General features: G+C 52.4%; 1 protein-coding gene across 2 annotated transcripts in view; it reads right to left on the reverse strand.

Annotated features, from left to right (window-relative positions):
- Nucleotides 1-16,584, reverse strand: part of Rasa3 (RAS p21 protein activator 3) — a 112,019-nt gene that overhangs the window by 11,497 nt on the left and 83,938 nt on the right. For both annotated transcript variants that reach the window (XM_028881248.2, XM_028881247.2), the window contains exons 7-18: nucleotides 16,452-16,524; nucleotides 13,310-13,386; nucleotides 11,685-11,789; nucleotides 10,824-10,980; nucleotides 10,122-10,270; nucleotides 9,097-9,211; nucleotides 7,329-7,403; nucleotides 6,523-6,646; nucleotides 4,961-5,067; nucleotides 3,245-3,322; nucleotides 2,266-2,343; nucleotides 187-260 (exon numbers count right to left, since the gene is read on the reverse strand). In XM_028881248.2, the coding sequence (XP_028737081.1) occupies nucleotides 187-260; nucleotides 2,266-2,343; nucleotides 3,245-3,322; nucleotides 4,961-5,067; nucleotides 6,523-6,646; nucleotides 7,329-7,403; nucleotides 9,097-9,211; nucleotides 10,122-10,270; nucleotides 10,824-10,980; nucleotides 11,685-11,789; nucleotides 13,310-13,386; nucleotides 16,452-16,524 (1,212 nt within the window). The remainder of the gene's footprint in view (nucleotides 1-186; nucleotides 261-2,265; nucleotides 2,344-3,244; nucleotides 3,323-4,960; nucleotides 5,068-6,522; nucleotides 6,647-7,328; nucleotides 7,404-9,096; nucleotides 9,212-10,121; nucleotides 10,271-10,823; nucleotides 10,981-11,684; nucleotides 11,790-13,309; nucleotides 13,387-16,451; nucleotides 16,525-16,584) is intronic.

Consider the following 16,584-nt stretch of genomic DNA (forward strand, 5'->3'; position numbering starts at 1 on the left):
ACATAGTCTCAACTAGGAACTGGGAACTGGGATGCAGAGCAGGGCTCATGGGAACTAGGCATGCCTGTCAAAGTTCATGCAAACAAGAGCAGGATGCATTCCCAGGGCCCCTCGGGCAGGAGGGATGGGGGCAGAGAAGGAGGCCAACACCACCACAGTCTCGACCACCAAGACCCAATTCCTTACCCTTCTTTAAGCAGGATGGGCTCCTCTATGCTCTTGGGGTCCCTTCTCCCCGAGGATGAGATCAAATCCAGGAACTGAAGTGGGAGGAAATCAGACCGTCAGAAGGGAAGCATGTGGACAGAGTCTGCTCTGCCAGAAGCCTAGCTGGATGCCGAGATCTCTGAATCCGGGGGAGAGGTTTGGGGACGTGAGTCCTAAGAGAGCTGTCTGCTCTCGTCTCCAGGAGATGAGTCCATCCCGCCAGGGCTTGTCCATCTGTCGTGACCTTGCCAGGGCTCTCATCAGGAGCCGGGTGCATGGTAGGGAGTCTACCTGAGCGTCGTAGGCCTAAGTCAGGTGCTAGTGGTGCATCCTGAGGTATGTGGGAGGGGGGCGTAGCCCACCCAGAGCCCCACTAGGTCTGCCTGGCTGAGGTCACTCTTCTCCCTGGCCCCCAGTGTGATGATATATTGTATACCCCAATATATCATGTACCCTAATAAACTTATCTGGGGATCAGAGGACAGAGCCAGCCACTAGATTAGACATAGAGGCCAGACGGTGGTGGCACACACCTTTAATCCTATCACTCAGGAGGGAGAGATCCGTCTGGATCTCTGTGAGTTCAAGGCCACACTGGGAACAGAGCCAGGTGTGGTGGCACACGCCTTTAATCCCAGCACTTGAGATCTCATGTCTTTGCTTGGGAAGCACATACATCTTTAATCCCAGGAAGTGACATGACTGGGTGGAGAATGGTATATATATATATATATATATATATATAGCCTGAGGAGACAGGAACTAAGCAGCAGTTCAACTGAGACCCTCAGGGGTGAGGACTCAGAGGCTTTCAGTCTGAGAATTCGTGGAAACAGGATCGGCTGAGGAGCTGGCTAGGTGAGGCTGGCTGTGGTTTGTTCTGTTTCTGTGATCTTTCAGCCTTCACCCCAATATCTGGTTCTGAGTTTTCTATTTATAAGACCTTTTAAGATTTCATGTTTCGCCCCAGCTTTGGTGTGTGACCTCGCCACTGCTTGGATTCCTTCTGTCAGTTGAAGGTCACCCCAGCTTCGGTCCCTACTTCCCTTTCACTGTTGAGGACTTGATGATTTCTAAGAGAGACGCTGTGTAGACTGCTTCTGAACGGTAGACGGACAGCAAAGCCGAGGGTCCTGAAGTGTCCGTTTCTACACATGCGTCAGGCCAGGGCTCAGACAACACACATGGGTGTTAAAACACAGTCAATGCAAGACCCGCGTGGACCACTGTTGGTCAACTCAACACAAACCTAGACGTATCCGGGAAGAGCGACCCTCAACTGAGAAACTGCCTCCATCAGTGTTACCTGGTTAATGACTGATGTGGGAGGGAGGGCCCAGCCCACCGTAGGCCATGCCAGCCCTGGGTAGGCGGTCTTGGGAGGTATAAGAAAGCAAGCTGACTCCACAATTGATGGCTTCTGGCAGGGGTGCAGGAGGGCAGGGACTCCTTTCTGTTTAAGGCGCAGGCCACTGAGAGTTTGACCACACTCCAGTGAGTGTATAGATAACACAAACTGGACTTGTTTTGTTTGTTTGTTGCCTTTTTTGTTGGGGGGACGTCACAAGGGCGGGGGGGGGGGCATGGAAAGACTAGGAAGTGAGTGTGATCAGGGTGGAAGATATGAAATTCCCAAAGAATCAATAAAAATATTATGTTGGAAACAGGACAAAAAGCAAGGTGAGCGAGCTATAAAAAAAAACAAGCCAGTCAATGGCACTCCCCTGTGACGTCTGCTTCAGCTCCTGCCTCCAGGTTCCTGCTTGAGTTCTGATGTCCCTCAGTGACAGACTGTGATGTAGAAGTGCACGCCAGATAGACCCTTTCCTCCCCAAGTTGGTCGTGGTTAATGTTTTATCAGAGCAGCAGAAAGTAACTTAACAGAAAGCCTTTGGCACAAAAAACAGAGGGCGAGTCTCCATACTGGACTCTGAGGGGAGCCAAAGGAGGTGAATTTTAGGGCAGGCAGGCCAGCCTCCGGTTAAGGGGTGTGGTGGGTCCTGGCAATGGCCATGGAGAGGGTGTGGGGAACTGTGCCTTGGAGGATGCGACACTTACATTTTTTACAGCATCTGCATACTTCTGCTCATTGAAGAATTCATAGAATGTCGCCATGTATGACTCCTTAAAGCTGGCCTGAAAGGAAACAGGTCATCTGCTGACAGCCACTGGCACCAATGCCCATGGGCCAGATCGGAAAGCTGCAGCCCACAGCGACAAGCCTAGGGCGCCACAGGTGAGGTGATTCCTGGTCACACGGGTGAACGGTAAGAGTGTAGTGCACCTAGAGGCTTCTGCATGAAGCTGGGATTCTGAAGCAGCAGCCGTAGAGGTTGCTGGGAGTCTGTGTCAAAGCCCCTGGCTCAAAGCACATCTTCACTCTTATCAACACCTGGGAACCCGGATTAAGGGCTACAAACTGGCTACAGATGTGTTCATAGCAGCCTGGGGCTAGCAGCATGGATCAAAGTGAAGGTAGGTCTGTAGGAACAGGAGTCCAGGGCAGGCCAGAGACCTCAGCACCGACCCCCGGTCCAGGGCAAGTGATGGAGAAGGGGGAAATCCAGACTTGTAACCGAAGGGGGGTAAGAGGGGCTCGGCCTCTGCTGTCCAGGATGTAGAGGCTACATGTGGGTGAACAGTAGTGCAGACGGTCCCTAGGTTTGCCCCTATAGTGCCAACAGCCAAGGTCAAGAACACATGTCTGGCCCACTGTGGCTTGGGGTCCTGGGGCAAAGCTGAGGAGGCTCAGCTCTCTTGTCCCCTTGAAGAGTCAGATGGGGCTGATTTGCTCTCCAGTGTGGCCACTGAACCTCCCCCACCATGACGGGTAAGGGCAGAGGCAGCAGGAAGTGCTGGAATGCGTACTTTGGGAGCTGGGGGATAGACACTGGCTTTGATTCTATTCGATATCCTAATAGCTCTGACGAACACATCCTCCCCCATATGCAAAACATTTCATTTATAGCTTCTGAAGAAGAAAAAAAGAACAATAACCCAGTGTTCAGAATCAGATAAAAAACGAGCGTAGACTTACAGACTTGGACTTGGACAAGCTGCCGAGAGTCTGAATTGTCTTTGAGATAAGTGTCAGGGTTCTAGAAGTCTGTGGATCCTGAGAGGACAGGACAAGAGAAATGTGAATTTTATTAGTTGTGTAGAAGAGTAACTGTCAATCCCAGAATAAGGTAATAAGACAAATGATGCTGTCTCAACCTTCCTAACACTGCGACCCTTTAATACAGTTCCTCATGTTGTGGTGATCCCAACCATAAAATTATTTTCATTGCTACTTCATAACTGTCATTTTGTTATTGTTATGAATCATAATGTAAATATCTGTGTTTTCTGATGGTCTTAGGTGAAAAGGTCAGTTGGCCCCCAAATGGGTCATGACCCACAGGTTGAGAACTACTAGTCTAAACACCTACCATAGAATGGGAGTAGATACATCAGTAAAGATTCAGGAAGATCTGCATTGCCTGGGGCTGGACCTTGCTGCACCCTGGGGGCCCATTTCATCAAGTCACCAGGTTCCTGGCATTGACAGCTGAGAAGAGCCACATGCTGAGGGCCCTCTGCCTTATATGCCAAGGACCCTCTCAAAACTAACGCAATCCAGCAGGTCACTGCAGCGCTAACCGGGGTTCCACAACCCTGGCCAGGGACATGCGCAGCTTAGACATGGCTTGGAGGGTGGAGAACCCCTTAGCAGGGGGCGACTCTCCTGCACCTTGCCTCTACCAGGCATACATATGTCACCCCAGTAAAAGGCTATGTCCCCCCAGACAGGACTTGGCCACAGCATGTGCACATGAGTAGATGAAGTAATACATGCGTACCTTAGGTGGTGGGAAGAACACTAGTAGAGACTAGCAGGTAAGACCCTGGTCAGACCATGAATTATTATTTAAAACAGTATTAACTAGGGGTTGAAGAGATCGTTCAGTTGGTGAACTGCTTGTTATCCAAGCATGAATCTGATCCTTAGCACCCACATGAAAAGTGGAACATGTAATCTAAGCACTGAAGATGTGGAGACAAACAGATCCCTGGAGGTCACTGGCCAGTCAGTCTAGCCTAAATGGCAAGCTCCAGGTCCCAGTGTGCTGTGGATTAGGCTCATTGTTAATAATAAAGCTGATTGGCTGATAGCAGGACAGAAAGAGATTGTACAGGACAACCTGGCACAGGGAGGATGCTGGGAGAGAAGGGCGGAGTCAGGGCAGTCACCGCAGATGCCAGCCAGCCACTGAGCAAGCAGGATGTGTATAAAATGAGGTAACAGGCCATGGGCCATATGGCAGAATGTAGATAAATAGAAATGGGTTAATTTAAATGTAAGAGCTAGTTAGTAATAAGCCTGAGCTATCGGCCGAGCATTTATAAGTAATATAAGTCTCTGAGTGGTTATTTGGGAACTGGTGTGTGGGATAGGAAATGTCTGTTTACACCAATGAGAGACCCTTTTTCAAAAAACAAGATGGCTGGTGCATAACGAAAGGTATCTGAGTTTGGCCTGTGCACCACCCACTCCAAAACATACCTAGACATACACAAATACAAAATAAGATAAAATAGTATTGATTCTCCCATTAGAGCGAAGAAAGCTGCTCAATCCACCCTCCTTTCCACTTGCAGAGGCCTGGCTGGTGAAGCTGGAAACCTTGCTATTTAAGGAGGACTGGCTGGTTGAGGCGGACTGCCTAGTTGAGAAGGACTGGCTGTCTGGCTTCCAGGACAACTCGCTTACCGTGTGGTGGGGTGTCAGCTGGAAGAGGTTTGGGGACAGGATGGCAGGAGCGAAGAACCTCAGGAAGATGAAGCTGCTCACGGCCGTGTACCTCACGTCCAGGTCATCTGTGAGCAGACAGGGGACATTTTAGTCTGGGACAGAAGCAATGGCCTATGGGTTCTGATCTTGCTCGGCAATTCTCAAGGGCCACACCGATGAGCCAGACTTGGCTTAAGACGCCTTTTCTGTCTCTCTCTGTTTACGTATTCCTTCTGCATCTTCCATTCTTTTTCTTCAGTCTATATATCTATACGTTTCTCTCGCTCCTCTGTCTCAATAGTACTGTCATATTTCTACAGATTTCTTCCTGTCTCTGTCTGTCTGTCTGTCTATCTCCCGAGCTGTTTCTCTCATTATGTCACACAAGAGGACACAGTCTGGCAGCTGAGGGTCACAGACGTAATGTCATTTCACCAGGGCCCCCCCGAGGACTCATGGGGTGATCTACTCCCATGTGGGCTGAGATGGTAAACTTTATTTTGTTGTTGGAAACTCCCTCCCTGTCCCTCCGAGGCCTGCAGTCCCAGAGCTCCGGGAATGGAGCTGCCTAGGGTCTACGGGACACATACAGATTCATGTTTCACAGAGGTTGGTCCCAAGAGCAAGGTGTTCTGGCCCGAGATGCAGCTCCAGCCTGTGTGGAATAGTCATGGGAGCTCACATGCTTGTGGAATGATCTGCTTGGAGTGGTAGGTGCGGGGCCTGGAGAGGTGTGGGTGGGGCCTGGAGAGGTGTGGGTGGGGCCTGGAGAGGTGTGGGTGGGGCCTGGAAAGGTGTGGGTGGGGCCTAGAGAGGTGTGGGTGGGGCCTGGAGAGGTGTGGGTGGGGCCTAGAGAGGTGTGGGTGGGGCCTGGAGAGGTGTGGGTGGGGCCTGGAGAGGTGTGGGTGGGGCCTAGAGAGGTGTGGGTGGGGCCTGGAGAGGTGTGGGTGGGGCCTAGAGAGGTGTGGGTGGGGCCTGGAGAGGTGTGGGTGGAGCCTGGAGAGGTGTGGGCGGGGCCTGGAGAGGTGTGGGTGGGGCCGGAGTTGGGGCAGAAGAGGTCAATAGTACTGGGGTCTGAGGTAGGAGGAGGTAGTGGGCAGCCTGAGAGGTTTGGTTTAGTCTGCATGGGACAGATGCTGGGCTCAAGGCCTACAGGGTCCAAGAAGTCTGGGCAATGTCATAGAAGGGGGACTGCCATGAGGGTATGATGTTCTGGGGGGGGGGGGTGAAGCATGCAGCTTAGGGAGGACTGTGGGGAGGGCATCTCTGCCTCTCCAGGAGCCAGTGGGACTAAGGAATAGGTCTACAGAAGTGGGTCACCGGGAAACCTTGGGGGTCTCGGTGAGGGAAAGGCCCCCAAGGGACTGGTCTTCTTGGCAATGCAGTAACTCAGAATTCATGACCCCACGAAGAAAACATTTGAAGGCAGTTCTGTAGGACATGCTCACTCTATAGGGCTGGTGTTCCTTCCCAGACACTGGGGGATTGTGAGCCAAGATGTCTGCGTCCTCATCCTCCAGTTCAGGCCCTTGGTGGCTCACCTTGGAAGCGCTTGGCAGCCGCCTCCCGCAGGGAAAAGAAGATGTCACACATGACGGTGGGACAGCTCACTCCAGACTTGGTGATGACCGTGAAGATGCGGTCCACGTACTGCCGCAGGCTCTCCTGTAGGAGTCGGGAAGTTAGACCCAGAGTCTCCCTGAGGCCAAGACAGCACCAGACACATGCCCAGGGACAGGAGAGCCGGACCTCATGATGTTTACAAACACTTGTTGCAAAGATCTGTATTGAGTGGCTACAGTAATCGGTCCCCTGGGGTCCTCTTGCTCCACATCACAGAACAGACTGAACTTCACTAGGATCCAAGGACTTGCACTTCTGTTTGCAAGTGTGAACCTAACGAAGTCTAGTCTGTATGAAGGCATAAGAAGACCCTAACATGCAGGGGCCCCTCGAGCAGCCTGACGCACTTCATGTGGAGAGGTTTGTTTGTCCTGAGTTGAGAACCGGTGGAGTTCATGGGGTCAGGTTGTGGGCTCACAAGGTCAGATCTGGGCCCTCAGGAGACAGTGGGAGCTGATGGAGCCTCCAAGAGGCAGGTGTATGGAGCAGTGTAGACTGAGGCGAGTGTGTGGATCAGTGTAGACTGAGGCACATGAGTGGAGCAGTGGTAGACAGGAGGTTAATAGACATCTGATGCTGATAGGTCATATGGGCTCAATACTGTACTCAGGGTCAAGAGCCAGACAAGTGGTTTGGGGCCCAGACATCCCTACCATGCCTGAGATCCTCAGTGTCTACAGGAGGCTGGCTTTGGGAAGTGTCCCAGAACAAAGCCGGTACCTACCATGTTGCTCTCGAGGTTCTCGCCGTCTTTCAATTTCACGGGGTCAATTTCACAGGACTTGTGGCTCTGGCAAATCTGGAAGAGGGTTAAGACGATACTGCACACAGTGGGAAGACAGAGCCGAGAGGCTTCCCGAGGAAGCTGGCCCTCCTGGAGGCAGCGCCCACAACGGACGCGGGACAGCTACCGGCATGCAGGAGCATTCCAAGGCTTGGGCTGTACTGCAGCTGCCTTGAGGACCAGCCTTGGCCCCACACTGTTGTTGTTTCTTTTTGCTCTCTTTTGGGGGGAGGGGCCGCCACCCAGCTCCCAAATAAATCACTCACAGAGGCTTACTCTTAATTACAAATGTTTGGCCTTAGTTTGGCTTGTTGCTATTCAGCTTTTCTTAAATTATCCCCTGTATCTTTTGCCTCTAGGCTTTTCCTTTTCTCTTCCTGTAGACCCTTCTTTCTTACTCCATTGCTGGTTGTGTAGCTGGGTGGTTGGCCCCTGGGTCCCCCTCCTTCTCTGGCTACTTCTTTCTCTGCCTCCCAGATTTCTCCTTTTATTTATCCTCTCTGCCTGCCTCGCTGTTGGCCATTCAGCTCTTTATTAGACCATCAGGTATTTTAGACAGGCACAATAACACAGCTTCACAGAGTTAAACAAATGCAACATAAACAAAAGTAACACACCTTAAAATAATATTCTACAACACCACATAGCCCCAACGAATCCCACAGAGTCCCATGAGGCCTTATGAGACTCCACACAGTAGATAGTAGCCTCTACACAGGCTGCTGGGAGGAACCCATAAACAAGGAAGCCATGCCGTGGGCATTTCCCCAAGACTGAATTGCTTGATTTACTCATGAAGAGATGCCTCAAAACTTCAAGCACATTTGTCCTCTCAAATGTTCCCATGATTCTGCTCATAGATAAACCAGTATTCTAGATTAAATTCTCACACATTGCAGAGAACCCAATTTCACAACCCATCTTGTCAGCAAGACATCCACTAAGAGTCATGGTAGGGGTGGAGTTAGGGGCAGGGGTAGTTTGGATACAAAAGGCAGCTGAACCATAGGCTGGGACAGTCAGTACAGGTCACAGTTGAGGCCTTAGGAACTGAGGGACCCACAGCATGTGGGAAGGAGTGGCTGAGGAAAATGAGGTTTCTCATGCATGTCCTGTCTTTAACAGTGAGGAAATCATTTGTCTGTCTGTCTGTCTGTCTATCTATCTATCTATCCATACATCCATCACCTATCTACCCATCTATCTATCCATCATCTATCTATCTATCTATCTATCTATCTATCTATCTATCTACCTACCTACCTACCTATCCATCACCTATCTACCCACCTATCTATCCATCATCTATCAATCTATCTACCACCTATCTACCTATCTACCTATCTATCTATCTACCTACCTACCTACCTATCTATCATCTGTCTATCAATCCATCCATCACCTATCTATCTACCCATCATCTATCTGTCTGTCTATCTATCTATCTACCCATCATCTATCTGTCTATCTATCTATCTATCTATCTATCTATCTATCTATCAATCATCCACCCATCTATCTATCATCTATCTGTCTGTCTGTCTATCTATCTACCCTATCCATCCATCCTAAAGCAAAGAGGATTCTGGAATATACATGAAATGTCCTTTATAAAAGCTAATAAAATGAGGTCCCTGTGGGTTGGAGGGTAGTCCTATCTCTCGTAGAAGCCCTGGTCACCATGCCAAAGTGGCCAGGGCCATCTCACCTCCTCAATGGTGGGCTTCAGGGTCACATGGAGGTAGTGCATGCCCGCCAGCTTCATCGTCTCATCTATGCACTTAGATGTCAGTGAGTTTCCTCGGAAGATGGTATTGGGGTCCCTGGAAAACAGCATTGGGATGATGTCTGCCTTGAGGCACTAAGAGAGCAAAGCCTCCTCTGAGAGCCTGGTCACCAGGTGGGGACTTAAATGCTGCCAGGCCTGTTTCCAAACATCTCATGAGGAACTCAATGCCCAGTGCTCTGGAGCAAATACCCCTATCTCAACAAGTTCTGAACTATTGGTGTGCAGGGCTGGATGGACCCTGCCTCACCCCTCTATGAAGGGTGCTTTTGCAAAATCTTGGGCTTTTTGCACCAAAGCTTCAGTCCGCGCACAAAGCCGGGCATCAACCGGCTGCTGATGACCATGGCACCTTCGCTCTGGTTCATTCTTCATCAAGAGCATCCTGAGACAAGGCTTGCAGTTCCAGGAGGGAGCAGATCCTACCTTTTGACTCAGTAATGGGGCTCAACAGGGAAATCTGGGGCTCATCAGGGTGGACAGAGCTAGTCCTTCAAGCCTTGGGGCCCAGGCCACCCCCTCTCTGGAGCTCACCAAGGTGGACAGAGCTGGTCCTTCAAGCCCTAGGGCACAGTCCACCCCTCCCCCACCCTCTCTGGGCCTTCTCAGAAATGGTGATTTTTCTGAAAGGACCAATAAGGAAATTTGTTTAAGGTGGTCAGAAACCTGCTTGGCTCCTGAAGACCCCGACACCCTGACTCCCCACCAATGCTGTGTATAGATATGGGTTAGGATGGCTACTTTTGGTGTCTAACCACTGGGTGCTTAGGGGCCCCGCTTCCCATCGAGGAGGTGGCTAGGTTTGGAGAACAGCAAAGTCACGTGGAATGTAAAGGGATGGTAGCGGATCTCTGTACGGGGTTGGGGTACAGGGGGAAACGGCATGAGGCGGGAAGGGGGGGGGCTGGGCGTGCAGGGGACGACGGGCAGCCGCCGGGGACACTCACTGAGTCCTTTTCACCTCCGCGCTGGCGATGGCACTGATGAAGGGCACCACCCTGCCGTAGTGCAGCAGGAGCCGGACCAGGGGGATGGCTGCCTCTTGCTTATCTCTGCACACCTCACCCAGGATGTGCGCCGCTGAGGCTGAGACGGGCTGGGGTGGGGGAGTGTGAGCAGTGAGCATACGAGGTGGCACCCACCCCCTGCAGCTTGGGCTCCGTCCACAGGTTGGTACCTGATGACTCCAGACCTTCACCCTACAGTCATGTGCATGACAGCACAAGGAGGCCACCGTGCAGAGAGCCAGCCACTCCCTCCGTCTGTGGCTTCCTTCCCATCTACTTAAAGATCCCTCTTTGCAGGGAAACCCACACCTTATGGAAACCCGTGTTAAAATCTCCGGTGTGACCTCGCTGGTTATACTCTACGAGTGTGGCCTGGGCACCCTCCCACCAAACCCCAAATCCAGCAGCGCTGGGGCTGGAAAAGAGAGAAGCCCGAGTAGGTCAGGCTCCGGAAGCTATAGCCGGAGAGAGTTAAGTGTTATTTGCACAGCAAAATCGGTGCAAGTGTCCGCAAGTATTGGAAACAGGGTAGCGGAGGCTCAGTGGGATGCTTTGGATGGGCAGAGCCTGATGGGTGGGTACACAGGGCAGGTTTGTGGGGCTGGATGTGGGCCTCCACCAGTAAACGTGGCTGACACACACCTCCACGTCCGCAGACTTCAGTAACAGGTCGCGCAGTGGGCTGTAGTACTCAGAGGAGAAGACGTGGTCTTCCGTATAAACTACGTTCAACCTCAGCGACCCCAAGTCGTCTGGCTTCAGGCTCTTCCCGCCATTGTCCCGGGGCTGGAGGAAGTACCTAAGAAGGAGGGACATAGAGCGGCAGGTAAGGGCAGGGTCCTCCCAGAGGCATTCCCAGGGCAGCCTAGTGCCCTGCCCCTGGAGAGTCGGGGCTGCCATAGATGGGTCTCAGGCAGAAAGACAAGGCTCCAGGGCTGTTCTCAGGGCTCGGCCACCTGGATGTTTCCGGTAGCAGAGCCACAGACTCACAGGCAAAGGGGAGGCTAAAGCTGGGTGGATGAGGAGAGGAGAGGAAAGAGAGATGAGCTGCTGGGAGAAGATAAAGACAGGAGGCCAGGGGCCTTCGTAGTCAGCATCTGTGTGAGGACAGGTCCCCGTGCTCAGACAAGATGGAGACCAGTTTAACACAAGTGTGTGGTTTTCATAAGAGCAAGTTGGGTTGTACTGGTGGCCGGTGGTCACTGAAGTGTTTTCTGAGAACCCTTCTCTCTCTGTTGGCCCACACTAGCCATCCTTTGCCACACAAATATTCCTGGCCAGGCAGCTTGTCATCTGCTGGGGTGGAGCCCTGTGTCCCAGAACCTGGCCATGGAACTAGCAGGGGACCTACGTGAGCACCACCTCTGTAGAATTGGAAGTCAACTGGGCAAAGGGAGAGAGCAGGCAGTGGTAGGTGGGGGTAGAGGTCAGCACAGTGCAGTGCCCTGCACAGTTGGAAGCTATTTTATATTCCCAGCCTTGTACCTTGAAATGCAGACCTACCAGGCTTCGTAAGAGCTAGCATGTCGCAGCACTCTGAGAGGGATCCTCAGCTCCCCAAGAAACTCGTCCCCAAACTTCAGGTTGCTGGCATTCCAGAGGTCAACTCTGAAAGAGATGAGCAAGTGTCATTCAGGTCTCACCAAGCAGCCCCACCTAGTGGGCAGGGGATGGAGGAAGCCTGCTTCCCAGCGGGGCAAGGAATAAAGGCCTCCAGTTCTCAGAGTGGGTGAAGATTTTACCAAGAGCGGGTGAACCAGGCTGCATTGTGGAGCAGAGATTTTGATTCTCTGTGCAACAGACAAGCGGTGGGCAGACAGGGTATCTGTGTCTGGGAGTCAGTGGGGATCCCCAGCTCAGTCTGATGGAGGGAACTACAGGGTGTCACTACCCATGGCAGAGCCAAATAGCTGCTCCATTCTTGGCTATGACTGGGTCCCTTCGCCTAGGAGTAACCCAAGGGCCCTAAGCAGGTGTTAGAGATGTGCTATGGCCCCGAGGGCCTTGGCTCTGCCCCGGATGTACCATGCTTTGATCTTCGAGCCCATCACATCAAGCAATAGAGGTGTCATCAGGCTGAGCAGCTGCCCACAAGACAAAATAGCCAGCCGGGGCAGATGCTCCACCATGGCTATACCTCGGAGGGGCATTGGACACTGGGCAACCCTGCTCCTAGAGTCCTGCCTCTGTCTCCACCAAGCACTAGACAGTGGGGTGTGAACCAGGATCAAGGGGTACTGTGTATCCACTGGAGGGGCCGCAGTTGGGTCCCAAGGAGCCACACACTACAACACAGTCTGCAGCATGGCAGTGTCCGGTGCTTCTTGGGAGGATGGGCTACTCAATGATGCCCTTTCCCTAAGAGAACGCTCCTTATACCCTCAGACTAAGAATCTGCACCAGAATAAGAATGGGTTGGGAGCATGGTTCCTGACAGCATTAAACACTCAGCAGAGTTCAGGCCCACAGAGCTGAAAGGTTCACACGGGCTCTCCCAGGCCTTGCTATGGAAGAGGGTGTTTCAGAAGACTTGGCTGATCTTTCTGTCATCTTTGCCCGTCCTACAGAGCATACCTGTATGACCGAGAGGGAGGACGCTTCACTGAGAACATATCTGTGGGAACCAGGAGAGCTGCTGGTGTCTCTCAACCACAGTGTTGGAGGCTCCTGCTGGCAAGCTTGGCCACTGGATGACCAGCATGTTCCCCAAACAACTTAGATGGATTTAGGAATCCACAGGGGGAGGATGTGGTGCATGCTAACCTTTACAGAAGACTTGGTTTCTATAGTAACAGAGCAGGCAGACCCATACAGGAGCCACACAGTACCCAGAAAGAATCAGTAACATCAAAGGAGATGGCCTCTACAGGGGTTGTCAGAGCTCAGAAAATAGTCTGGAGGAAGAGACCTGTCGGGTGCCAGCAGGCTTTCCCACGGGGCAGTACCAGTGAGAAAGTAGCCCTCGTGGCTTCTAAAACTGATCCTAGACCTTTGAGGGTAGCAAGTAATGAGACCCCCAAACAGCTGTGGCTGTGACGTGCCAGGGCTACCTCAATAGTTTGGGGGCTGGGACCCGTTGAAGTGATACATCTCCTAACTTTTGCTATCAACCTCTGTGAGCGACTCACCGAATTTCAAGTTTGTCTACGTCCTCCTCCTCAAAGTCAAAGTGTGACTTTTTGCTGTAGCTGCAGGGTCTGGTCACCTGGAGTCAGAATGGGGTAAATAATGTCAGACACATCTGCCAGGCGGCTTTGCACCCCACAACCCAAGGAAGGGCCATGCAAGATGTGTGTGTGTGTGTGTGTGTGTGTGTGTGTGTGTGTGTGTGTGTGTGACAGAGAGAGAGAGAGACTGCCTGCAGACCATCTTGACAAAGTGAGGAAGAAGGAAGGACCTGTGACCCACAGTTCCAGTGTGGCAGTAAAGGGTTCAGGAGGGACACACAGGCCTGGGAGAAGTCTGAACTGAGGGAATGATCTGCCATTCTTTTCTTCTGATAGCTTAGAATGACTGTAACATAACAGGTAGGGGAGGGCTCATGAGGTATCTTGGTGGAATGCTTGTCCACCATGCACAAGGCTCCATCCCTAGCACCATATTAACATAGCCTTGTGACTCATGCCTATAACCCCAGCACTCAGGAGGTGGAGGCAGGAGGATCAGAAGTTCAAGGTCATCCTCAGCCATATAGTGAGTTCAAAGCTAGCCTGAGACACTCAAGACCCTATCTGAAAATAATCAGGTGCAGGAACTGGAATTCAGGCTCGGGGTAACGGCCAAGGAGCTGGCTCTGCTTTGACCACAGTATCGTACAATGCTGCCTCACTCTGGATCCTTCGCAAGGATCAGAGAGAGGCTTTCTGCTCCAAGCCCTGATCTAGAACTTGACGCTCATGCTCCTTAACTGGACAGTGCTTTAGTTTACTGGATAGTGAGGCTCACTGCCTCCCTCCTGAGTACCACACCCGTCAACTGCTTCTCCCAGAAACACATCCACCAGGCGCCATCATCTTCCTACACCACCCTGTCCTGATGCCCCTTGGTCCCTACTGCCTCCGTCTTCCCACTGAAGACGGTGGTACAGCCCACAGTGAGTCTCAGGGAAGCACGCCCCAGGCAGGCTCCAGGCTTCCCATCACTCTTCTCCCCAGCAAGGAGGATCTAAGCTAAGTCTAGGAAGAAAATGATGTGGAAGCTACCTTCTACTAAAGCCATGTCTGTGAGAGGCTACACAGTCAGCCAGGGAGTTCACCTTCTTTCCAAGCTACCCCCCCACCCCCAAGTCTGCACCCAACTTAAGTCAAACAGTGATAAAGAACCCCGGTAAGTCCTGTAAGCTGGGTGTGGCTGCTGAGTCACTGGACTGAAAGACTGACAGCCGCGGTACCTCAAGTCTGGGACCGGGAGGAGCAGGGACCCCACCTGTCTTTGGAAGTCTGACAGGCGCCACACAACGTGATTCTCAAGCTTCTCTGGGACACTGGGTTAACCCAATGGGCTGGCGCTCATGTCGTTAGCAAGTAAATAAGACACGCACAGCCCAGAGACGCAGGGTCTCGCACAGTAGAAACAGAGTAGGAATGAACTTGTCACCAGGGTCGATATGGTGTCGGAAGAGTCCATCTTCACGCATACCATATTGTAACAGCCTGGTGGAGCCACTGGAGGCGCCCAGACAAGGACAGGCATCGCTGGCTTTGATTTTCAATTCCTGCTAAACTTTCACATGTTGTGACCACAAGTTCATGCCTCCCGGGAGAGCCCGCTGAGGCCCCAGTGCCGTGCCCCGCTCTGTGACACCTCCACCTGCCTGTACGGCAAGGATTTCCTAGCCAGCACAGAGCACTGCTACTCCCCACCACTCCCCCCTGCACCTCCCAGGCCGCAGACCTGCCTTCAGGCCTCTTCCTCCCTGCCTCTACCCTGCCTAGAGCTGGCTCTGAAGACTTGTCCATTGCTCTGACTAACTTGATTCCATCCACAGCACCCTGGTCCATGAAGATTTACAGAGCCCCCCGGCCCCAGCCCTGACAGTACCAGTCTCAGGTTGGGAGCCCTGCTCAAGCTCTGGAAAATTCCACACTTGAGAAGCCCTGCCCTCTCAGCACCAGGGCCAGTCTCTGTGCCACCAGAGCCGGGTGGCTTTTATTTTTTAATGTATTGACTGGGTTTGTGTGTCTGTCTCATACAATGTGTGCACCTGCATGTGTGCACCCGCATGTGAGCAGGCCAAACGCTGACATAGGAATTCTTTCCTCAGTCGCTCCCCACCCTTTATTTTTTGAGGCAGGGTCTTTTTTTTTTCACTGAACCAAAGCTCACTGATCTGGCCAGGCTGGCTGGCCAGTGAGCTTCAGGGATCCACCTGTCGCCTCACCCTAAGAACTGGAATTACAGGTGTGCACTGCCATGCCTGGACTTTCAGGTGGGTTCTAGGGTCCGAACTCGGGACTCTATGCATGCACAGCAGATGCTTTACTGAATCACCTCCCCAAGTCCTAGTTTGTAAATTAAGGTCTAGCTCTTTAACGCCCATTGGTCTGAAAGTTGCTAGGCAGACCAGGCTGTCCTTACACTTACGATCTTTCTGCTTCTGACTCTTGAGTGCAGGCGTTAGATATGTTGGGCTGCCTCGCTGGTCTGCAGCCTGTCACAACACCAGGCTGTGTCTACACTTTGCCTGTCCTTCCTGCCGGGGAGCAGGCCCTGAAGATGGGAACTGAGGCCTTGCCTGTCCCCCCCCCCCCCCCCAGCCCCCAGAACCTGGTGCTAAAGAATATACAGGAGCCTCCGAGGCTGAGGGGGGACCTGCTGCCCTGAGCAGGCTCCAGCCTCACCCTTCTTGACTAACCTGCTCTAGTTCTAAGAGGCCCCAGGGTGCTCTGGGCTGAATCATTTCCCCTTTTTTGCTCAAACCCTCACGTTTCCGGAGAAATGAGCCTCGCCCTGCTTGGGGAAGCTGCGGTGAACAGCCAGGAAAACAAAAGCCCCGAGGCCAAACAAACAACCCCAACGCCAGTCCTGGGGACTGTGACAGCATCCACCTGCCCTTCCAATGGGAGGCAGCCGCTTCAGGAAGAGACGCGTGGCTTTTCTCTCCTGAGAGAGGGAGGAAAACTCCCAGGGAATCAAATGCCACCCAGATCTGAGGATCCCTGGGCTGGGCCTGGACAGCTCCTGAGACACAGTCAGTCAGGTGGCTCAGACTGAGATTTGCTGTCAGTCTCGGTGCTAAGGCTCAGACTTCTTCCCGCTTGGAGCACCGACCTCGAAATAAAACACCTCGTCAAACTGGGGGTTGTTCGTCTTCTTCTTCACCTTCGTCTTCTTCGCTTCCGACCTGCAGTGGAGAGAGAGAGAGTTTGTCGGCTCCAGATGGGTCTGAAACAGAACTGTCAAA

This window comes from Peromyscus leucopus, chromosome 17 (assembly GCF_004664715.2).
Source record: "Peromyscus leucopus breed LL Stock chromosome 17, UCI_PerLeu_2.1, whole genome shotgun sequence".
In the NCBI taxonomy this organism is placed as follows: Eukaryota; Metazoa; Chordata; class Mammalia; order Rodentia; family Cricetidae; genus Peromyscus; species Peromyscus leucopus.